This window comes from Siphateles boraxobius, unplaced genomic scaffold (assembly GCF_051911475.1).
Source record: "Siphateles boraxobius isolate OS27281-9 unplaced genomic scaffold, OSU_SipBor_1 77, whole genome shotgun sequence".
NCBI lineage: Eukaryota > Metazoa > Chordata > Actinopteri > Cypriniformes > Leuciscidae > Siphateles > Siphateles boraxobius.
In genome coordinates this window covers 23,624,494-23,650,000 of record NW_027509205.1, presented here as the reverse complement: position 1 = coordinate 23,650,000, position 25,507 = coordinate 23,624,494, and the positions used below count along the sequence as shown (strand labels likewise).

At 37.2% G+C, this 25,507-nt stretch overlaps 2 protein-coding genes and 1 non-coding gene across 4 annotated transcripts in view; 1 reads left to right on the top strand and 2 right to left on the bottom strand.

Annotated features, from left to right (window-relative positions):
* Nucleotides 1-14,225, bottom strand: part of lmnl3 (lamin L3) — a 163,978-nt gene extending 149,753 nt beyond the window's left edge. The window contains exon 1 of the mRNA XM_077218649.1: nt 14,220-14,225. The gene's annotated coding sequence lies outside the window, so the exon portion shown is untranslated. The remainder of the gene's footprint in view (nt 1-14,219) is intronic.
* trnaq-uug (transfer RNA glutamine (anticodon UUG)) lies at nt 367-438 on the top strand. Its single transcript has one exon. It is a non-coding gene; the product is annotated as a tRNA-Gln (tRNA).
* Nucleotides 5,386-25,507, bottom strand: part of calcrl2 (calcitonin receptor-like 2) — a 28,180-nt gene continuing 8,058 nt past the window's right edge. Inside the window, exons 3-13 of one of the 2 annotated variants that reach the window (XM_077218656.1) lie at nt 24,841-24,988; nt 23,263-23,370; nt 21,486-21,598; nt 21,311-21,402; nt 20,214-20,337; nt 18,755-18,914; nt 17,144-17,204; nt 16,666-16,729; nt 12,359-12,577; nt 9,018-9,059; nt 5,386-7,906 (exon numbers count right to left, since the gene is read on the bottom strand). In XM_077218656.1, coding sequence (XP_077074771.1) covers nt 7,658-7,906; nt 9,018-9,059; nt 12,359-12,577; nt 16,666-16,729; nt 17,144-17,204; nt 18,755-18,914; nt 20,214-20,337; nt 21,311-21,402; nt 21,486-21,598; nt 23,263-23,370; nt 24,841-24,988 — 1,380 coding nt within the window. In that variant the 3' untranslated portion in view covers nt 5,386-7,657. Of the gene's footprint in view, nt 7,999-9,017; nt 9,060-12,358; nt 12,578-16,665; nt 16,730-17,143; nt 17,205-18,754; nt 18,915-20,213; nt 20,338-21,310; nt 21,403-21,485; nt 21,599-23,262; nt 23,371-24,840; nt 24,989-25,507 lie in introns of both variants that reach the window. The other variant, XM_077218657.1, reaches the window with a different exon arrangement.

The following is a 25,507-nucleotide window of genomic DNA, read 5'->3' as shown; positions in this document are numbered from 1 at the left end:
TCCATCCCAGAAACGCTCCGGCAAGATTCTCTCAAACGCTATTTCAGTATTGTTAACCAGAACGCTCGTGCGTTTGGTCTTTAATTGGTCTTTTGTTGGTCAAATGTAGGCCATGTTTAAGAATGTTCAAAAGTAACGTTTGAAATAATGTTTGGGAAGAAATGAATCTTCCCTTAAAGGGACAGTTCACCCCAAAAATGAAAATTCTGTCATCATTTACTCACCCTGTTTCAAACCTGTATGAGTTTCTTTCTTCTGCTGAACACAAAAGAAGATATTTTGAAGAATGTTGGTAACCATCGCCGTATAAAAAAAATATAATTTTAAATTAATTAAAATTATATAACTTTTTTAATGTGTTTCGCCGGTCCCATGGTGTAATGGTTAGCACTCTGGACTTTGAATCCAGAGATCCGAGTTCAAATCTCGGTGGGACCTCGTCATTTTCATACGATTCAAATAGTTCGGATGAAATAGGATATAACAATGTGTTTAATAACGGGGAAAAGATAAAAAGGATGATATTTGGAAACGGAGTGGTTAAAGACATGGGCATTACCCAGATATTGCAGGTTGAAATCTTACACATTTGAAAATGAACTCCACTGTCCTTGATCAAGAAAGTTATGAAAACAAAATGAAAACACTGTATGCAACGTCATATGGTGAAACTTCAAACGTGTGTGCGACTCGTTATGCACTATAACAAAGAACAAGGTTAATCATTGAAGATAAGCATAAATGTCTTCCGTTGATTGAGAATGTTTACATTTTCAGACGCTTTATCCAAAGCGAGTTACAATAAGAGCATAAGAAATTCGTCAGAGACAAAAATATTTGCAGTAGTTCTACAATGCCAGGTTTATTAGAAAGGAAACGAGCCTGAGCAAAGGAGAAAAGCAGAGAAGAAAACGAACAGGATTTTTTTGTGTGTTCAAGTGTATCAGGAAAGCAGTGTGACTCATTCTTCATTCATATGAACAATACATTTTTTTGTACATGACTCAGTATCCTGAAATGCTTTTTAAATAAATAAATGAATGTGCTTCTATTTATGTACAAGGATCTGTGTATCTTCCTCAGGAACCGTATAGTGAGGAGAAATGTGCAGAGCAGCTTTAACGTTAGTTAATGGGTCATTCCTGCCTGGTATTCAGTGCCTTATATGGCCATCATAAAATGTAGAAAATAAAACAGTTTTTAAAAGTAATTTTTGTGTAGTCATGATAGTGAAGTAAAAGTAAAACATAAAAAAAATTATTTTGGTCCAGCTCTGGTAAATCAATTAAAAAAATTATTTAAAAAAATGAAAGGGAAGATCAAAAATGTCCACCTGGTTAGGGACAAATAAACAACTGTTTCAAATACTTATGATTGTAATTTATGGGCACTGTGTACATTATCTTAGACAAGTCAATTGCACATTTGTCCCTTTAAGAGCATATCAGTTAATACATTATCAGGAAATATAAATATTGTGTAAATTTTTCGTTTCAGATACAACTGTCTAAAATGTGTTGTTTACCTTTAAAGTGCATTATTGATACTAAGGTGTATTATCATTGTCACTGAATTATTAGTAAGCTTTTGCTAATTTTTTTCAATTATTGTAAAAAAAAAAAGCTTAGCAGGCTGGACAAAATAACAAAATGGACAAAATAATAACAGAATTCCCAAAATAATAACAGAGTGGACAGAATAATAACAGGCTGGACAGAATAATAACAGGCTGGACAGAATAATAACAGGAGGGACAGAATAATAACAGGCTGGACAGAATAATAACTGGATGGACAGAATAATAACAGGAGGGACAGAATAATACCAGGGTAGACAGAATGACAGGATGGACAGAATAATAACAGGGTGGACAGAATAATAACAGGGTGGACAGAATAATAACAGGGTGGACAGAATAATAACAGGATGGACAGAATAATAACAGGGTGGACAGAATGATAACAGAGTAGAAAGATGAATAACAGAGAGAACAGAATAATAACAGAGTGGACAGAATAATAACAGGGTGGACAGAATAATAACAGGGTGGACAGAATAATAACAGGGTGGACAGAATAATAACAGGGTGGACAGAATAATAACAGGGTGGACAGAATAATAACAGGGTGGACAGAATAATAACTGGATGGACAGAATAATAACAGGAGGGACAGAATAATACCAGGGTAGACAGAATAACAGGATGGACAGAATAATAACAGGGTGGACAGAATAATAACAGGGTGGACAGAATAATAACAGGGTGGACAGAATAATAACAGGATGGACAGAATAATAACAGGGTGGACAGAATGATAACAGAGTAGAAAGATGAATAACAGAGAGAACAGAATAATAACAGAGTGGACAGAATAATAACAGGGTGGACAGAATAATAACAGGGTGGACAGAATAATAACAGGGTGGACAGAATAATAACAGGGTGGACAGAATAATAACAGGGTGGACAGAATAATAACAGGGTGGACAGAATAATAACAGGGTGGACAGAATAATAACAGGGTGGACAGAATAATAACAGGGTGGACAGAATAATAACAGGATGGACAGAATAATAACAGAGTGGACAGAATAATAACAGAGTGGACAGAATAATAACAGAGTAGACAGATGAATAACAGAGTGGACAGAATAATAACAGGGTGGACGGAATAATAACAGAGTGGACAGAATAATAACAGGGTAGACAGAATAATAACAGAGTAGAGAGAATAATAACAGAGTGGACAGAATAATAACAGAGTAGACAGAATAATACCAGGGTAGACAGAATAATAACAGGATGGACAGAATTATAATAGGGTAGACAGAATAATAACAGGGTGGACAGAATAATAACAGGGTAGACAGAATAATAACAGGGTAGACAGAATAATAACAGGGTGGACGGAATAATAACAAAGTGGACAGAATAATAACAGGGTGGACAGAATAATAACAGGGTAGACAGAATAATAACAGGGTGGACAGAATAATAACAGAGTGGACAGAATAATAACAGGGTGGACAGAATAATAACAGGGTGGACAGAATAATAACAGGGTAGACAGAATAATAACAGAGTGGACAGAATAATAACAGGGTGGACAGAATAATAATAGGGTGGACAAAATAATAACAGGGTGGACAGAATAATAACAGGGTGGACGGAATAATAACAAAGTGGACAGATTAATAACAGGGTAGACAGAATAATAACAGAGTGGACAGAATAATAACAGGGTAGACAGAATAATAACAGAGTGCACAGAATAATAACAGGGTAGACAGAATAATAAGAGAGTGCACAGAATAATAACAGGGTAGACATGGGGCGACAGTGGCTCAGTGGTTCATGTAGGTTGTTTACAAACCGAAAGGTTGGTGGTTCTATCCCCGGTTCCACCTGACCAAGTGTCGAGGTGTCCATGAGCAAGACACCTAACCCCGGCTGCTCCCGACGAGCTGAGTGGGCCTTGCATGGCTGACACCGCCGTCGGTGTATGAATGACTGGGTGAATGCGAGGCAAAATATGTAAAGCGCTTTGGTGGCCTTTGGGTCTGTGAAAGCGCTATATAAATGCAGTCCATTTACCATTTACCATAATAACAGAGTGGACAGAGTAATAATAGATTAGACAGAATAATAACAGGGTAGACAGAATAATAATAGAGTAGACAGATTAATAACAGGGTAGACATAATAATAACAGGGTAGACATAATAATAACAGAGTAGACAGAATAATAACAAGGTAGACAGAATAATAACAGAGTAGACAGAATAATAACAGGGTAGACAGAATAATAACAGGGTGGACGGAATAATAACAAGGTAGACAGAATAATAACAGGGTAGACAGAATAATTAATAGAGTGGACAGAATAATAACAGAGTGGACAGAATAATAACAGAGTAGACAGAATAATAACAGGGTAGACAGAATAATAATAGAGTGGACAGAATAATAACAGGGTGGACGGAATAATAACAGAGTAGACAGAATAATAACAAGGTAGACAGAATAATAACAGAGTAGACAGAATAATAACAGGGTAGACAGAATAATAACAGGGTAGAGAGAATAATAACAGGGTGGACGGAATAATAACAGAGTGGACAGAATAATAACAAGGTAGACAGAATAATAACAGAGCAGACAGAATAATAACAGGGTAGACAGAATAATAATAGAGTGGACAGAATAATAACAGAGTGGACAGAATAATAACAGGGTAGACAGAATAATAACAGGGTAGAGAGAATAATAACAGGGTGGACGGAATAATAACAGAGTGGACAGAATAATAACAAGGTAGACAGAATAATAACAGAGTAGACAGAATAATAACAGGGTAGACAGAATAATAATAGAGTGGACAGAATAATAACAGAGTGGACAGAATAATAACAAGGTAGACAGAATAATAACAGAGTAGACAGAATAATAACAGGGTAGACAGAATAATAATAGAGTGGACAGAATAATAACAGAGTGGACAGAATAATAACAAGGTAGACAGAATAATAACAGAGTAGACAGAATAATAACAGGGTAGTTATAATAATAACAGAGTAGACAGATTAATAACAGGGTAGACAGAATAATAACAGGGTAGAGAGAATAATAACAGGGTGGACATAATAATAACAGAGTGGACAGAATAATAACAGGGCGGACGGAATAATAACAGGGTAGAGAGAATAATAACAGGGTGGACATAATAATTACAGAGTGGACAGAATAATAACAGGGCGGACGGAATAATAACAGGGTGGACAGAATAATAACAGGGTGGACAGAATAATAACAGGGTGGACAGAATAATAACAGGGTGGACAGAATAATAACAGGGTGGACATAATAATTACAGAGTGGACAGAATAATAACAGGGCGGACGGAATAATAACAGGGTGGACAGAATAATAACAGGGTGGACAGAATAATAACAGGGTGGACAGAATAATAACAGGGTGGACATAATAATTACAGAGTGGACAGAATAATAACAGGGTGGACAGAATAATAACAGGGTGGACATAATAATTACAGAGTGGACAGAATAATAACAGGGTGGACAGAATAATTACAGAGTGGACAGAATAATAACAGGGTGGACAGAATAATTACAGAGTGGACAGAATAATAACAGGGCGGACGGAATAATAACAGGGTGGACAGAATAATAACAGGGTGGACAGAATAATAACAGGGTGGACAGAATAATAACAGGGTGGACATAATAATTACAGAGTGGACAGAATAATAACAGGGCGGACGGAATAATAACAGGGATGACAGAATAATAACAGGGTGGACAGAATAATAACAGGGTGGACAGAATAATAACAGGGTGGACAGAATAATAAAAGGGTGGACGGAATAATAACAGGGTGGAACTTTTATTGAGGTTTACGGTAACACAAATAGTGATAATCCAATATTAACAAGTCAAATGGAATGTTTTGTTTGCATTTTCCAAGAATTACAAAAAACAAATGTGACACGACATCTTACAGGCTTTAACACAGAATAATAAAAGCTCCTCTCAAAGGGCTCATAAAGCAGATACATTCAGTGAAAACAAGTGCTTATATAATAGCTTATTTACAACAATATGTTTTCCGCATTCCACTTCACCTCGCGCACAGTCGAAAGCCACGACCACCAACGGGGACAGACGTTGGTGAACTAGAAAGTACTTTTTTTGCGGCCATGAAGTGGCCTAATTACTTATTCGAAACAAGTACCTACTAAAGAGAGTATGCGATTCTGGATGCAGCCATGCTGTTTTACGCCTACTATATATTAGGGAAGTATGCGATTTTAGATGCCTAAAAATACAGTGGTACAGTTTGCTATAGTATCACACGATAAGTCCACTAGGTAGTGCACATACTGTTCTGATGATGACAAAAATTAGGTCACATGGTCAACAGACAGAGCGGGACGCAGACAAGTGAACTATTAGCTTTGTTTAATATCCATTGGTTTTTCCATAGCAACACATGCGCATTTAGATTGAAATATAAATCTGTGAACAGTTTCGACTGAATAAATCTCGCTTAAAGCAACTTTACAGTGAGACTGATGTGTTTAAATGTACAAATACAAAGTGATACCAATAAATGTATTAATAATCCATAACAAACATGAAAAACTCTTTCACTAGTAAAATGAAGTAAATCATCACAGAATTTACTTTACATCACAGAAGTAAAATGTGATGTGATATAAGTGCATAAAGAACTAACAGGGAACGCTCTGAGCAAACATTCTTCCAGTAACACTAATAGAACATTCGTTCAAAGTTATTTGGTCTTTAATAATGTTCTTTAAAACGTTTGCACAGAGAACATTCAAACATAATGTTCCTAACGGAACATTCCCATAATCATCCTTCTCTCGCACTTTGTAACACATCTTTCCCTTGTGGGTCAAAATGACTTATTTCATTTTGATAATGTTTTATCTATTATTTAATGCAATATTTTTGGAGATTTTTTGTTATTTTTTATTTTATTTACCTTTAAATTACTAGATTTGATCAATAAATAATGATAAAAAAGTAATTTAAGCACATTCCTTTTCTCCCTCGCATTCTTTTAACTTAAATTCAAAATAACTCACAATCTCATGCATAAAACTTTTAATTCAGCTCAAAATATCTTACATTGGGTGTCTTTGCCAGAAAAATAATAATATAATATGATATTTCATGACTGTAGATGGCCTTATAGCTCTATATAGAGTAAATGAGCTGTTCCGCTGGGTCCTAAAGTCAGTTTCTTCAGAATGCATTCAGATACACATGTAGACATTATAAAATAATTTTTTGGTAAAGTTTTAGCATTTTTAGTTTAAATTTTGAGCATTTTTAGGGTTTTCTATGAGTACTGAAGCATTCCTCACATTCCATTCATTCCTAAGGGGGTCAAATGACCGTGAGGAAAGGATTTGTTACTTTTTAAAATTTCAACCACAAAAACTCAAATCGTGGTTCAATTGCGACAAAAGTCCTAGGGTCTTGGACCCCTCTGATGAACACTCAATTTTTAAAAAATAAGTAGTGGGTCAAAATAACCTGAGGGAAGGATGAGGGTAACGTTCGCATAACAAATAAAAAACATTTTGAAAACGTTCAGATGACATTCAAAACTAGATCTTTATTATGATGGTCCCTTTAACACATTCTGTTGTCTGCAAGTAACATTGCACGTTTACTAACTCTCATTAGAGTATTAGTAGAGTATTAGTAGAGTATTATTAGACTGGTATGGTTAGGGTAAGTTGACTTGTAGTTGCAAAGTTACTTACAGTCAGTAGAATATCTGTTGAGGAGCATCATAATAAAGAGTTTGCAGATATTAAGACAGTCTACTAATATTCCTCGCAAATTGACCCGCAAGGGAAGGATTCGTTACTTAAAAAAAATAATAATCTTGTTTTGTGTATCCGTGGTTCAAGTGCGACGAAAGTCCTAGACCACTCTGATGAACAATCAATTATAAAAAAAAATAATAATAAAATAAAAAAAATTTCATGTCAAAATGACCCGAGGGAAGGATGAAGGTAGCGTGCGCACAACAAAGAAAAAACATTTAGAAAATTTTCAGAAATAACGTTTTCATGACTTGTGTTGTGTGTGTTTTGTGTCATATCTCCGTGGACTGGAGCACTTCTCCGCTGATCTCGGGCTCGGGGTTTGGGCAGGGTTTGCCGTTGCTCTGGCCGTTGAGTGTGTGTGTGTTGGACGAGCCGTGCTCGAGGCTGATGGTGACCCGGCTGGTCTCGGTGATGGAGGAGTTGGTGTGATAGTTACAGTGAGAGTCTGTGGTCACCAAACGCTTTCGCCTCCACTGACCGCGATACTGCGCCAGCTTACGCCGAAGAGCCGACTGCACCTGCGGGACCGCACATACACACTCAGAGAGTACGCTGGTGATGCTACATCTTTCTTTCTTTCAGAATAGACCTGTTTTCTGCACAGCATGTACTAAAACCCATTTCCACACATGAGAAAATATACGTTGAATATGTAGAAATAATGAGATACTAAATCATAATTATGAGATGAAAAGCCGAAATTATAACTTTAAAAATCAATTACGAGATTAAAAAGTCTAAATCATGATAAAAAGTCACAAAATTACAAAATCATGGCAAAAACTAAAAAGAAAAAATACAAAAAGTTGAAATTTAAAATCTAGAAAGTCAGGATTTTTTACTGGCCTTATAACTTCGCCTTTTTAATCTCATAATTTTGTCTTTTTTATCTAATAATTTAAAATTTTAATCTAATAATGTTGACTGTATGCCATAATGTTTGCTTTTTAATCTAATAATTTTGAATTTTTAATCTCATATTTAAATTTTTTAATCTCATAATTTGGATTTTTATCTCATACTGTAATTTTGACTTTTTAATCTCACAGTTATGACTGAGTATGACATAATCTTATCTTTTTATCTCATAATTTCATTTTTTTTAAATCTCAATTTCGACTTTTATCTCATATATTCAATTTTTTAATCTCATAACTTTTTTTCTTCTCATAATTAAATTGTTTTAAATCTCATTTCGATTTAGTATGTCATAATTTGGAATTTTTAAATGTCATAATTTTGACTCTCATATTTTAAATATTTAAATTTCATAATGTCAACTTTTTTAATCTTAATTTGCCTTTTTTCTCATATTTTCAATCTCATAATTATGATTTAGTATGCCATAATTTTGGCTTTTTAATCTCATATTTTCATTTGATTCTGATCAAATAATTACAAAGAAAAAGATCAAAATCACAGTTGATTCTGGGTTTATTGGTTATGCATTACTGCACGCTTTCTCTAATGGTGTTTGTTCATCGGGGTTATTGCATCCAGAACATTCACTCCATTTACATCATAAATACTTTCTTTTATAGATCTACAATCCTCAGGAGATCATGTTCGTCTAAAGTGCTTTAATAAAGAGTACTGAGGTTAATTAATGAGGTTTAAACAGGAAGTTACCTCTCCATTACAGAAGCAGAAGATCACGGCCACCAGAAAACCCTACACACACACACACACACACACACACACACACACACACACACACACACACACACACACACACACACACACACACACACACACACACACACACACACACACACACACACACACACACACACACACACACACAGGTTATTACTGTTCACTAAAACTTATAACCATTACAAACATTATAGCCACTTAAAACAGATAAACCTTAACTAAAATTGACAAAAATTAAACCTAGTTACCAAAGCAACTTTTCTTATTTTTGTACCAAACTACAGTTTTTATAAATTTTTCATTTCGGTTTTAAAGACATACATAAAATAAAATAAAAAAAATGACACAAAAAACAACAAAATGTCAAAAAAACTAACTAAAATGAAAACAGAAAATACAAAAATATAAAATAAGTAAAAATAATAATTTCAATCTCAATTTATTTATAAAGCACACTAAAAACAACGGTGGTTCACCATTGTGCTGACAAATATTAAAAATAAAAATTAAAAAAACAAACAGAAGATAAAACAATATGACAATAAGAGATAAATACACAATTAATGTTTAGAAAAAAACATTTGAAACTCAGCGAATATAAGCCTTCTCAAAGAGATAAGTTCTTAATTTTGCTTTAAAAAGGGATTCTGATGTGATTCATCTAATAATAATAATAAAAACCATTACTATAATACTAACATAACACTGCTGTACACATCTCAAAGAAATTTATCTGTTTAATAATAGACTTTAAATGGAATAAAAGGTGGTGCTGTTAAAAACACACTTGAAGGTGTTTAAGGAGGCATTTCTTTAAATTAGTCACATGGTAACACTTTACAATAAGGTTCATTATTTAATGTATTAACTAACATGAACTAACCATAACCAATACATTTGTCACAGTATTTAGTAATTGTCGCTCGCGGCCATGGACGTTCGAGGTGGTGCGCTGGAGTGAGTTGCCGGTGGGACGGTCGAGCTCGCTGCCGGCCGCCTGGGTATTGGAGGGGCGGCTGCCATCCGGGAGGGAGAGGAGGAGTCGCCGCCACTCGCCGTGGGCCGGAGCCTGCTGCCGTCCACCAATGAAGGGGAGGAGCAGGGAGCGGGGGACTCCTACCGTCTGCCCAAGGCACCCGAGGAGCCGTCGCCGTCCACCGGGTGGCGGAGGAGCGTCGAGCCGTCCACCGAGGGCTACCCAGCGTCACCGCCAGGCACCGCGGAGGAGATCGCCCAGCTGGTGGAGGACCAGATGGCAGCGCGTTGTGGGAACCAGGCCGGTGGTGCGATTGCTAATGAGCAACACCTGTGAAGCACACCGGTCTCGCATCTCTCACGGAGGAGCGGAAGCATAAAGGAGTAGCGACGACGTTGATGATCGAGAGAGGAACAGGCCTGTGTTTTAGTTGAGTTTTTGTTTTTTGTATTTGTGTTTTATTTTAGCCAGCAGTCGTCACCGCGAGGGGCTGCTGGCGGTATTTTAGTTTGGTTTGTTTTATTTTAATAAAGTTTATTTGAATGATCGCCGGTTCCCGCCTCCTTCTTCCCTGAACATTGCTACAAGTAATCTTTGTTAATATTAGTTAATAAAAATACAGAGGTTTTTCATGCTAGTTTAGATTGCATTAACTACTGTTAACAAATACAACCTTTGATTTTAATAAAGTATTAGTAAATGTTGAAATTGATATTAATAACTATGATTAAAGGTACAATATGTAAGAATTTTGTATCAATATATCCAAAAACCACTTGCACAGTGTAATATATTTCTTTCAATTGTGTTCAAGACATTATCCTAAATGTTTCCAAGAATTTGTAAATTCATAGAAATTTACAATTTTAAATAATGGCTCGTCCCTGTTCACTGGTCGCCTGTCAATGACGTAATATCCGCGTTATTCCTGGTTTCCGCTCGTAACCCCATAGTAACCATGGCGACAGACGTGGACAACTACGTTACGTCTAGCGGCGCGCTCACACTGTTGTTGTTTCGTTCAAACATTATGGATCATGGCAAGCAGACTTTGGGACAAAAGCAGAACTAAAATGATGATCAATATCAGCGTGGCGTTTTCGAGATGCCAAGAGCTAGCGTCCGCGGCTAACTTCCACTCGACAGAGACGCCGCTCATGCATGAGCTATATTATACAGGTGAGCAAATGTACATAAAACTAATCAATGTTATATAGCTCAACATGATGAAATGTTAGAATATGATCAGTATGTTATTCTAACGTTTGATTTAGCTTAGTGCTAGTCTCATACAGACAAACTAACACATAGAATAACATTATAACTCAAATGCATTTTAGTGTGATAGTGTACAGATAGATACATAAACTGACCAGTGTGAGTATTAATACAGCACTTGCGGGTAACACTGAAATGTCTTTATTCCTTTATATCCGCGGGACTCGCGTGTGGCGCTAGTATCTGTCTCTTATTAGCAATAGCGCCTAGCTTCATATCACAGTCATGTTAAAAACATCAATGTATTCACTCATCCATAAACATTATTAGATCCATCAGCATGAGGACAAATTCCATGATTCCGCTTATTCACTGCGTCATCAATCTACACCTTTGTTATTGTAAGAGGTTAACGACCCCTAGCGGCGGAAAAAATCACATATTGTAGCTTTAAAAACATGCTGAGGAAGTATTGTTCATTCTTAGTTCATGCTAACTAAGGTAGTTAAATAATGTTAACTAACGAACCTTATTGTAAAGTGTTACCTTAAAGGTGGGGTATGTGATTCTCTTTTTTGTCCATTTTTTCAAACTAACTTGAAATCCTATTCCTAACCCACTTATGGCCACTGAGTTAGAAGCACTGAAATGAAAATTAAGCAATTTAATCATCTGTGGAACGGGCAGGACTCGAAAAACTCCAGACAATCATTTCCAAGACCACCTGGAATCATTGGATTGTAAGCTCATCAATGAAACGGTCGTACCACACCCCCCTCCCCCCAGTGCGCGTGACCCCCTTCCTGCGCATACTCAAAGCTCGTGACGCATGCGCATCTCTTCAGTAAAGCCGGTTCCATGATTAGTAGTAAATCGTCATTACAATCTCTCGCGCATCTGAGTTTTCGCTCGTGCTTGATTGCGCGTCCATGTTCTTCAAATGGGTGGAGTCAGGGCCAGCGTTGGAGGAAAGAAGGTAGGACCATTTGAATTGTGTATTTTCCAAATCTGCCGGTCTTTTTCCAAATCACATACCCCACCTTTAATGAAATGCTGATGCTGACGTCCTTGTGGGTCATTTTACATGACATATTTGATTGATTGTGTAGGTATACGTCACCTGGAAATGCACGAAGATGTTCATGAAGAGGTCGTAGATGGCCAGAGAGAGGCGTCCGCTGGGCTGCAGTGGCACCAGTATGAACTGGGCTCCCAGTAGCGGGACCAGTATGATGGTGGCGCGCACCGCTTTCATGTACACACTGCTCTCCGTCTGGTGTGTGACCCTCAGTTTGGTGATCAACACACGCACGATGTTGAGCAGGAAGAACAGATTCACCTGAGAGACACGGATGCAGAAAATTACGTTCTTCCTCAGTTTTTGTCTTGTTTTCCAGTGCAAACGTGCTGGTGCTCTTCGTGTGTCAGTCAAAAATTAAATTTTAATTACAGTTTTTTACAGTCGCTAGGACACATTTCTCAATACTTAGGTCACTTTTTCAAAACTCTTCACTCAGTTAGCACAACAGAAGTATATGTGGGATAAACTGTGGATCATTTATCATTGCTTTGGCTCAAAATGCATTCAATGACTACATCTTTCAAATTACATTAATTCTTTTCTCAATTCGACACAACAACCACCAAAACTCTGTGTACTTACAGGCCAATTTGCACATGCTTACATTCTGTTTTCAAAACTGTTAAACTTATGTTCAAAACAATAACATAATACAAAACTGAATATGACAGCAATTTGCTACATTTCTACTGTAATATTGTAATGAAATATATTTTGAATCTAAAAATGAAATGCTATAAAAACAATTGGACAATTGGACCAACCACATCTGATTCCTATTGTATCTGTATCGGTGAATGGTGTGTACAAACTCTTGTATTTTGTAATTAGTCTGTGCAAAAAAAAAAAAAAAAAGACATAAAATATATTGAAGAATACTGCATCATGTCTGATTCATTCCAGTAAAATATATTGCAGTGAATTCTAAACAGTAGAGAGGTGCTTGTTTTACAGAAAAAAACATTGTATAATGCTACCTGTTGTTAGTGTTTTTTAGGTCATTGTTTTGTGGGTGACAAAGTGTGTTTGTTGTCTGTCAACCTTTGCTAGTGTGATGGAAGAATGTGTTGATTTGAGACATGTATGAAGTGATATGGTAGTTTTAGTGCATTTTGAAAGTGAAATGAACTGCTGTGCCGAGCTGAAAGTTGGTTTGAAGAACTGTGTGAAGAGTTTTGAAAAAGTGACCTAAGTATTGAGAAATGTGTCCTAGCGACTGTAAAAAATTGTAAATTAATGTACTTTAATGTAAAATTTTATTTCCAACTTAAACTGTCGTAAATGTTTTTTTCAAACAGACTTCAGTTTGATCTCTTCAAAGACGACACGTGGCGGATTATTGCTGAAGTGAAAAAAAGTTTTAAAAAGTAAACTTAAAAAAAGTTACAGAATTTTACGTTCATTGTTATGAAAAATGTGCAAAAATACTACTTTCAATTTTTATATGAAATGTATATTTTAAAAAAAAAGTTTTAATCTAAAACTGAGAAAATCAAAGCGATAAATCTTAACAAGTTGTACTCCAAATTTGAGCTTGATATCTCAAAATAAAATTTAGTTTTGCCGCAATACCAAACACTTCCACTAGATGAAATTCGTCTCCCTTTCATTTCTAATGCGGTAATTTTTGACCGGAGGAGTTAAATAGTGTTGCTATTGTTTTTCAGGACCATTTAACCTTTTCAAATCATGTTCATGATTTTTTTTGTGTTCACATAGCAAGTGATAAAACTTTTACCATGTTTCATACTGTTCCGATGAAGAAAAAAAAGAAAAAAAAGAAAGAAAAAAAAGTAAACTTTTTGACCGAAGAGCACCAGAGGGTTACATCAAGACTTTTTTTTTCATCAAGACATTTACTTGAGAAGCAAAACGACTTCAGATATTAGGTCTTGTTTACTTAGGAATGTATCAAAATTAAGAGAGTTTATGCTTAAAACAAGAACACATATCTGCCAGTGGGGTCAGAAAAATACATTATTTTAAGGGAAAAAACGTTTAAATGTCATTTTGGTGATCCAAAATGATTTTTAAGGTATAACATAATTGACTACATGGGGACTTTAATTAAAGATAATGGAGACTGCGTGTCCTTATCCTATGAGAAGACACCTAGCTTAATTATTCATGAGACTGCGTGTCTGTGGCGAACAGGACGGCCGAGGGACGTGAGAGAACGGCGCGAGGCCGGTGGTGCGATTGCTAATGAGCAACACCTGTGAAGCACACCAGTCTCGCATCTCTAACGGAGGAGCGGAAGCATAAAGGAGGAGCGACGACGTTGATGATCGAGAGAGGAACAGGCCTGTATTTTAGTTGAGTTTTGTTTTTTGTATTTGTGTTTTATTTAGCCAGCAGTCGTCACCGCGAGGGGCTGCTGGCAGTTATGTTTATTTTAGGTAAGCCAGCAGTCGTCCGCGAGGGGCTGCTGGCGGTATTTTAGTTTGTTTTGTTTTATTTTAATAAAGTTTATTTGAATGTTCGCCGGTTCCCGCCTCCTTCTTCCCTGAACATTGCTACACTGGTGCCGAAACCCGGGAAGAGGGAGGAACGCGCTGTCAGAGAGTCCTCGCCGCTATGGGGAATCCGCGGTGCCATCTAGCGTGGTGCGCAAGTCGCCGCCGCTCGCCGTGGGCCGGAGCCTGCTGCCATCCGCCAGAAGGGGAGGAGTAGGGAGCGGGGGACTCGCGGCCATGAACGCTCGAGGTGGTGCGCTGGAGTGAGTTGCCGGTGGGACGGTCGAGCTCGCTGCCGGCCGCCTGGGTATTGGAGGGGCGGCTGCCATCCGGGAGGGAGAGGAGGAGTCGCCGCCACTCGCCGTGGGCCGGAGCCTGCTGCCGTCCACCAATGAAGGGGAGGAGCAGGGAGCGGGGGACTCCTACCGTCTGCCCAAGGCACCCGAGGAGCCGTCGCCATCCACCGGGCGGCGAAGGAGCGTCGAGCCGTCCACCGAGGGCTACCCAGCGTCACCGCCAGGCACCGCGGAGAAGATCGCCCAGCTGGTGGAGGACCAGATGGCAGCGCGTTGTGGGAACCGGACCAATTTTTTATTTTTTTCTCCTCTCTCCCCTCTCTCGATCTGTCGCTCCTCATGCTTCCGTCTCCGTTTCCTCTCGGCTTGTCGGTCCATACCCCCCAGGGATCGCCGCCGCCGGGGGGGAGTAGGCACAGGCTCGTGGGTACCCCCCGGCCTGTGAGGGGCGATGGGGGTATGTGGCGAACAGGACGGCCGAGGGACGTGAGAGAACGGCGCGAGGCCGGTGGTGCGATTGCTAATGAGCAACACCTGTGAAACACACCGGTCTCGCATCTCTCACGGAGGAGCGGAAGCATAAAGGAGTAGCGACGACGGTAATGATCGAGAGAGGAACAGGCCTGTATTTTAGTTGAGTTTTGTTTTAGGTATTTGTGTTTTATTTTAGCCAGCAGTCGTCCGCGAGGGGGTGCTGGCCGTTATGTTTGTTTTAGGTAAGCCAGCAGTCGTCCGCGAGGGGCTGCTGGCAGTATTTTAGTTTGGTTTGTTTTATTTTAATAAAGTTTATTTGAATGATCGCCGGTTCACGCCTCCTTCTTCCCTGAACATTGCTACAGTGTCCTTATCCTATGAGAAGACACCTAGCTTAATTATTCATGAGACTGCGGGTCCTCATCCTATGAGAAGACACCTAGCTTAATTATTCATGGCAGCATACCTTGATGAGAGAGATGCATTAATGGATCAAAAAAATTTTTTGGTTTTGCTTTGTAAAAGTTCTTAGGTTTTCTTCAACAGACCCTGAAATCTCAAAAATTACTGGCCGAAATCATATTTGAATAAAATATTTCAAATCAAAAAACAAAATCTCACATGAACTATCCTAATAAATGTTGTTTCTTATAATCAAATATTGTTAAAAAAAGCTTATTTTCCAGCCAATTTGCATTTGGGCAGTCATAAGAGCAGTTCTAATAAGTTTCCATTGCATCCGGCGATGACTTCACCAATCAGTGATTGGCTCTTTATTTAAAAGGCGGGACTTATTCTGCCATATTGCACTTTTTCCCATTCACAGTAATATGAGTGCATTGTCTTTGTATTATATAAAGTCTTTGGAACTAACTGGTGGTTTTGTGACCCATTTAATTTAAAGGGAAAAATGTTAATATTTTCTGAATTTTTCTTGTTTTAGGTATAAACGATGCATTTTTCAGAAATCAAGACTTAAAATTCTTAAGTATATTGCTTCCCAGGTAAATGTATATCGTGATTTAACAATGTTTAGATATTTGTATACAGAAACACTGAGGAAGAAGATGTCTTGCAGTGTGGAATGTTTTGCAGTGTGTATGATGTTGATGAAGCTCACCAGCAGAGCGACATGTATCGGGCCGTGTGTGATGTACAGCAGATTTGTGTTCATGACCCAACACCTGTCAAACACACAATGTCACTGCGATTAAACATTTAAAGGGTTAGTTTGCCCAAAAATTAAAATTCTGTCATCATGCACTCATCCTCAAGTTGTTCTAAAGCCGTATGAATGTCTTTCTTCTGTAGAAAATGTTTTTATCTTCTATATTTCTTTATTATAGTATTTTTATTTTTATTTTTATTTTAGATTATAGTATTTTTATTTATTATATTTCTTTGAAGAGTGTTGGTAACCAAATATTTGCTGGTCTCCATTGAAAAAAAAAGGAAGTCAATGGGGAACATCTAAGGGACGTAACATTTATGGGGGCTCGTCCGGGTTATAATCAATTTGATTCCTCACGGATATAAATTTTATGTGTGTGTATATATCTTTATGTTGGTTCATTTTAAGTTTTAAATCTCAGGTTTACCTGTCATCGAGGAAGAGCAGACGTGCCACAGCGTACATGACAGCAGGGATCACTGGGAAACCTGTAGGAATAACTCACTACGTTATCTTTAAACAAGACGCCTGACGAATGTCGTCCTCTGGATATATAATGTTATTTTTGCATTGAGAAAATCTACAGTAATCATTGGGTGATCAATCTTTAATTTCTTGCACAATAGATCATGATGAAAACAAAAGCTGGAAGTTATTTAACAAAGTCTAGTAAACATTATATTCATTATTATTATTCTGTGAACAATAAGTGAATGAATGATTCAATGACTTGCTCATTTAGACCTTTGCCGCCACCTACTGGAAGTTTTAGTTTCTTTTTTGAAGTATCACTTCATTAAACATTTTTTTATTATTATTTTGGGTATAGTTTTCCCCAAAAATTTTAATACGTTTATTAACATTTACTCACTCTCGTGTCGTCTCAAACCTGTATGACTTTCTGTCTTTTGTGGACCATAAAAGAAATATTTTGAAGAATGTTGGTAAACAAACTGTTTTGATCTAAATACCAATTCATATGCAGCTTATGAAAAAATCATGGCTGTTGTAGCCTACAAGTTGATGTCTAATATATTCTACGTTAAAACAATTAAAATATTTTCTTTCTAAAGCTATTTGATGCTTTTCTCATTTAAAGGTGCATTGTGTAATATTTAGGAAGATCTGTTGACAGAAATGCAATATAATATACATAACTATGTTTTCAGTGGTGTATAGAGACATTTCATAATGAACCGTTATGTTTATATTACCTTAGAACGAGTGTTTTCTCTCTACACACACCGCGGGTCTCCTTACATCCACATGTTTCTACGGTGGCCCTGAACGGACAAACGCGTTTCGTCACTATGTTGTTATTCATGCAAAGAATCTGATACAGTCAGCGAATATAACACTGACACAATGATGAACAAGTAACAATAATATTTGCAATAACTTATCGTTTAACTGAATAATTAAGTAAACCTAATTTCTTAATTAATCTTTGTCAAGAAACTTTATTGCTTAACTGGCTACTCTCTGCTGTCTGAGACGACGACATCACTTCCTGTTGGCCACCATAATTTCTGTTTGGTGCAATTCACAACCTCACCACTAGATGCCACTAAAAATCACACACTGCACCTTTAACACAACAATGACCTTAAATTATCTTTTGGGGATAATTTTTCAAACAAAATTGCTGTGCGATTAATTAATTAATTAACTGGCACATCATGTAATTAATTAGATTAATTCGCTTGACAGCCCAAATGTATATATCACGATTACTGTGCTTTGTGTGTTCTGTGTTCTAGGACTTTTATTTTGATACGCATCTTCTTTTTACACAAGGGGCTAACACAGGACAGGTGAGGGTAATTACTCACTATGTGAACAAACAAAGGCAAACAGGAACAAACTACAGGAAGTGAACAGATAATCAGAAATTATACTTCAAAATAAAAGTCCCAGAACACACAACACAAAAACACAGGGGAAATCGTGGCAAATGTATACAAACACATACACACAGGTCAAAGACGTATTGATGTTGATTTGTAAAGGGCGATCCGGGCTCGTGTTCAGTACGTACCCCAGCCGAGGACGTAGTACCAGCCCAGCTGCTGCTCGCCCACAAACACGGCCACGATGATGAGCGTGTGCAGGTAGATGCCCTCACACAACATCCAGAAGAAATTGGAGCATGAGGTGTAGTGAATGAGACTCGCCAGGATCTTACAGCCTATCTGAAACTGAACACACATATAAACTGCCAAAGGACCCCTAAATGTGCCAATACCCTTGTAGGAGGCCCTTTCCTAAAAAATAAAGGAAGCTATCTATCTATCTGTCATGCGGCGAAGTCAGAGACAAGGGATAGATGGATCCGAACAAAGAGGATTTAATAAAGTTCGATGAAAATACAAATAACTCTAAAAAATAAACTATCAAAAAACATGCATGAAACCAGACCTGAGCACACCACAATAACAGTTATAGAAAGACAACACCAGATGAAGAACACAGGAAACACTGGGGTTTAAATACACAAGATAACAAGGAACAGGTGAGGGTAATTAGTTGCCATGGAGACTAACGAGGCTAACTTGAAACTAACAAGACTATGGAACAAACAAGGCAGCAATGAAAACAAATAAAAGAGAAACTAATCAAAGGGCGTCAAACAGCAGGAACAAAAATACACTTCAAAATAAGAGTCCTTATTTTGGACACGGGAAACAAGACTGGAATTGTAACACTACGTCTTGCAACATATTTTTAAAAATATTTATATATGTGACCCTGGACCACAAAACCAGTCACATGGGTCAATTGTTTTAAATTGAGATTTATACATAATCTGAAAGCTGAATAAAAAAGCTTTCCATTGATGTATGGTTTGTAGGATATACAATATTTGGACTTAAGACTATTTGAAAATCTGGAATCTGAGGGTGCAAAAAAATTTAAACATTTAGAAAATCCCCTTTAAAGTTGTCCATTTATATTTGCGATTGTGCTTCATAAAAGCATGACAAGCATGACCATTGAAATGATTATAAAATATTATCTAGCCATTATTTAAATTAAAACTTGTATTATTAATATAAATTGTATTAATTGTGTAATTAATATTTTAAGTGCACACATTAACTTTGACTGCCTAAGATGCATTTGTAATCTTTTCCTCTCAAATTATTATAAAACATTGCATTATTTTTTAATGACCCTACAAGTTCAATTAAATTTAAAAAATATATATATATATATATTTAGTATTTTGAGAGCACAGTAACTTTAACTAAACCCATTTTGAAAACCCCTGTATCACAATAAAGATTTAAGTGAAAGCGACAATTAAGATTGGTTCATAATGCTCATATGAATACTGTCATATATATGTGTGTGTGTGTGTGTGTGTGTGTGTGTGTGTGTGTGTGTGTGTGTGTGTGTGTGTGTGTGTGTGTGTGTGTGTGTGTGTTTGTGTGTGTGTGTGTGTGTGTGTGTGTGTGTGTGTGTGTGTGTGTGTGTGTGTGTGTGTGTGGACTTACAGAGTCTGTTCTGGTCTGCTGGTCGCCGATGACGAAGTAGAACCAGCCGATGGTGGCGAAGGAGTTCAGGATGAAGGATGTGAACATGTTTTTATGAAGAGTGATACGCTGACAGCTCAAACACCTGCACAAACACCAAGCACTCGTTCTTTATACAGTAGGTGAGGTATAAAGCCTTTTCAAAAATACATAAAGGGGTCATGACATGTTTTTTGTATTATTATTTTAATATGTCGCTTGAGTTTCACTTATAGTGTAAATAAAGTTTTATGCACAAAAAAACCCCTAAAATATATGCAGAAAATGTTAATTTACAACCTTCATACTGTCTGAAATGATCACTTTTTAATGCGCGGCTCCTTTAAGGCTTTTGTCAGCAAATGCCCACTGTTATGATTGGCTAACGTCATTGTATAGGAAACAGTATCACTTGCTACTGAAAACATGATCCATTTACAGACGAAGCATTATGAATCATTTACTGAGGGTTTGTCAGATTAATACAGTCTCTGCTTCATCTGTCAACAGAAGTTTCTCTGTGAACTCTCCATTACACTGTGTCTCAGTCAAACGCTCCGAACAAACATATAATCCTGCGACGCCGTTCAAATAAACCATCCACTTGTTTCTGACGCCGGATCTTCTGAAGTCTCGACAGAAACTCAAACCAGCTGTTTAAACTGGACAAACGTTCTTTCACTCTTTCATTTAAGAGACTGAACGCCAGTGGGCGGAGCCTGTGGTGTGATGATGTGTAGCTATTGGTCGACGCCTTGCTCTGAAGGTGGGCATATGCAAATTAATGATTATGTGATTATGTGTAAAATTATTCATACATTGTTAATGGATTTTTTTTTTCTGAAACAGATGTTCTTCTAACGTTTTTTAAATGTTACTTTTTTCAAAACGTTCAAAAGTAACATTCCAATATTGTTTGAAAAATTGTGAAATAGAATGTTCCCTTAATGTTCGTATAACCAGGAAATAACATTTTTAGAAGATTTTAAACCTGGACGTTACATTAGCAAAATGTTTGTAGAATATATTTTTGCAAGCTGGGAATTTACTCTTATTTGTGTTTGTTGTAACAAACGTACTTGAAGTAGGAGAAGATGCATATGGAAATGATAAGCGATATGATGGAGAGGACGTTTCCCACAATAGCCAGATAGTAACCCACAAGCGTAAGCTGCAGGAAAAACCAGAACCACAGATATTATAAGACAGACAGGATTATGAAATAATGATTTCAAATTTAAACTGAAGCTTAACCTTGAGTTTCTGCTTAGTGTAAGCCGAGCACTGAGTGTAATTGGACCAGAGACGGTTGCTTTCTGGGTGACGAAACCAATGACCGTCTGAGTCACACACTTTGGTCACTTTCTCTGAATGAGCAAAAGGCAAAATGTTTAAAAAAAACATGTGTTTGTGTGCATCACAAGTTACCTTAGTCGAGTTACTTAATCAAATTAGTCTTTTAAAGTAATGCATTTCTTTTAAATTTACATTAAAGTATCTGAGTTTCTTTTTCAGTAAGTAAAGCAAGTTACTTTGACTGACAGCTCTCCTGTCCCCACGTTGAATAAATCTGCATTTCCTTCAGCCTGAGGTTTATTCATTTTACTTTTAGTGTGAAAGGAACTTTATTTTTGCAAAAAAATGTAACTTTTTTTATTTTAAAAATGAGAAAAAAGTAAAGCAAAAATAACGTAACAGATTACTTTCTTAGTAATGCAACTAGTTACTTTTTCTTGGAGTAACGCAATATTGAAATGCATTACTTTTAAAAGTAACTTTTCCCAACACAATAATTTCTATTACAATCAAAATAACTTTATTTTTGTAATTAAAACTACCTTGAAAAGCATTTGAAATCGTTTTAATTACAATATAATTTGTTTTGCTCTCAATTAAAAAGAGAAGATAGAAATTCCATATCAGCGAAGTAAAATATATAAACAGACAAAACTACAGCTCGAATTTAAGTGGCACAATAAGAATATATATATATATATATATATATATATATATATATAGCTGTAGTTTTGTCAAATTTATATAAAAAAATTTCCCCAAGTTTAAATTATTTTTTTTTAACCCTAAATTTTTCCAGGTTTAAATAAGAAAATAACGAAATCAAAATTGCAGATTTTAAACATGGTCTCAAACTTTTGGAACTCAGCATTATTGCATTAAATTGATGAAAAGTTACCGTTAAGACATTTATAATGTTGCAAAAGATTCTATTTCAAATAAATTCTTAATAAATTCATGAAAGAATCCTGAAAAATAAAATGTATCATGGATTTCACCACAATATGAACTGTTTTTAACACTGATAATGTTTCTTGAGCAGCAAATCATCAAATTATACTGATTTCTGAAGGATCATGTGACACTGAAGACTGGAGTAATGATGCTACATATTCAGCTTTGATCACAGGAATAAATTACACTTTACTATATATTAAACAAAACAACTGATTTACATTCTTAAAATATTTCAAATTTTTTACTGTATTTTTGATCAAATAAACGCAGCCTTAGTGAGCAGAAGCTAATTTTTAAAAAAAATCTTATAGACCCTAAACTTTTGAACTGTAGTGTAAAAGTTATTTATGTGATAAAGAGGTTCTTCTGCTTGTGATGTGATGATTGAATGTTAGCTTAGTCTTGTTTGTTAAACTTTCAGATATTAATGCCTTTCTGTTAATGTACAACAAATATATGAATAAAAAATTAATACGAGTGAGTGCCCCCACTCTCTGGAATTCTATTCCCCAACACATTCGTGACCTTCCATCATTACATGATTTCAAAACCCACCTTAAAACATATCCTTTTGCTTCTTGTTTGTCTGATCCCTTTATGATCTGATTCTTGTCATGTTTATCTTTTTCAGTTTAATTATGTTACCTATTCAGTTAATCTGTATAGTTTCTTTGTCTACTGTCATATTTATTTGTATCATATTGTAAAGTGACCTTGAGTTTGTAGAAAGGCGCTATATAAAATAAACATATTATTATTATTATTATTATTATCTCACCAGATGGATCAAAATCCTGGAAGTAGGAGGGGCAGTGCTGGAAGGCGGTGCCGGGGGCGGAGTCTCCCCAGCAGAGCCACCCGTCCCATGTACGGTTACAGTACGGGCCTGCAGGGGGCGACACACACACATACACACACTTTATTTACATTTACTTTAACATTTACATTTAGGGCCCTATTTTTAACGATCTCAGTTAGGTGATCACACGTGTGTGCAGGTCCCTGTGATTGTGAACGAGTGGGCAGGTCCTGGTGATTGTGAATGAGTGGGCGGGTCCCGGTGATTGTGAACGAGTGGGCAGGTCCTGGTGATTGTGAATGAGTGGGCGGGTCCCGGTGATTGTGAACGAGTGTGCGGGACCCGGTGATTGTGAACGAGTGGGCGGGTCCTGGTGATTATGAACGAGTGTCCGGGTCCTGGTGATTGTGAACGAGTGGGTGGGTCCTGGTGATTGTGAACGAGTGGGCGGGTCCTGGTGATTGTGAACGAGTGTCCGGGTCCTGGTGATTGTGAACGAGTGGGCGTGTACTGGTGATTGTGAATGAGTGGGTTGGTCCCGGTGATTGTGAACGAGTGGGCGGGTCCTGGTGATTGTGAACGAGTGCATGTACTGGTGATTGTGAATGAGTGGGCGCGTACTGGTGATTGTGAACGAGTGGGTGGGTCCTGGTGATTGTGAATGAGTGGGCGCGTACTGGTGATTGTGAATGAGTGGGCGCGTACTGGTGATTGTGAATGAGTGGGTGGGTCCTGGTGATTGTGAATGAGTGGGTGCGTACTGCTGATTGTGAATGAGTGGGTGGGTCCTGGTGATTGTGAATGAGTGGGTGCGTACTGCTGATTGTGAATGAGTGGGCGGGTCCTGGTGATTGTGAATGAGTGGGCGCGTACTGGTGATTGTGAATGAGTGGGCGCGTACTGGTGATTGTGAATGAGTGGGCGCGTACTGCTGATTGTGAATGAGTGGGTGGGTCCTGGTGATTGTGAATGAGTGGGTGCGTACTGCTGATTGTGAATGAGTGGGTGGGTCCTGGTGATTGTGAATGAGTGGGTGGGTCCTGGTGATTGTGAATGAGTGGGTGGGTACTGGTGATTGTGAATGAGTGGGCGTGTATTGGTGATTGTGAATGAGTGGGTGCGTACTGGTGATTGTGAATGAGTGGGCGTGTACTGGTGATTGTGAATGAGTGGGTGGGTCCTGGTGATTGTGAATGAGTGGGTGGGTCCTGGTGTTTGTGAATGAGTGGGTGGGTCCTGGTGATTGTGAATGAGTGGGTGGGTCCTGGTGTTTGTGAATGAGTGGGTGGGTCCTGGTGATTGGGGCTGTGACCGTGTGGCTGACTCTGTGACAGTTATGTTCTTTTGTTAATATTTATTCCATATATATATATATATATATATATATATATATATATATATATATATATATATAGTTTTATTTAAAAAAAAAATTAAATGTAATTTTAGTGCTTCATCATTTCCTTTAGTTGCAACATTTCAAATTTTAATTATTTTGCAAATTGACTTTTATGTCTGTCCTTGATTTATGCATGTGTGTTTCGGATCAACGCTCACCTGGATCTCTGCGCGGAGGCTCGTACATTATTTTGAGGTAACACTCAAACTGGGCGGAGAGGATCTGCTCACGGGTCACGCTCGGATCCACGCTCACCTCATCTGCTGACATCCTCGTCACTACGAGCACATCCTCACACTGACACACCTGTGCTCGTATTAAACAGGAACGTTAGACATAATACTTCACAATAAGGTTTAATATGTTAACATTAGTTCTACAGCATTTATTAATCTTAAATTTATCATTTAATTATATTAATGGACTGTAAACTAACATGAACAAACAAAAGTACAATTTTAAGTAAACTAACATTAAAAAAGATTAATGTGGATTTTAAATATGTGGACGACTTTTTAACAATAACTGATACTGTAGTGATAAATTAATTTTATTATGTTACAGGTAAGTAATTTATGGTATTTTTTACTGGATGCACCGATACTAAATCTCTCAGCCGATTATTCAAAATGATATCTGTTGATATTGATAGTCTGATTTTTTTAATGAAACTAATGCTGTAAACTATACGTGGAATCTTCTCATTTGGTACATAACTATAATATTAGAGGTTAAAATTAACAACAGAGCCCAAACTAATATATTCAACTGCTATTTATTTTCAGATATAATAATCACACTCAAATAAAAACTAAAATGTTTGTA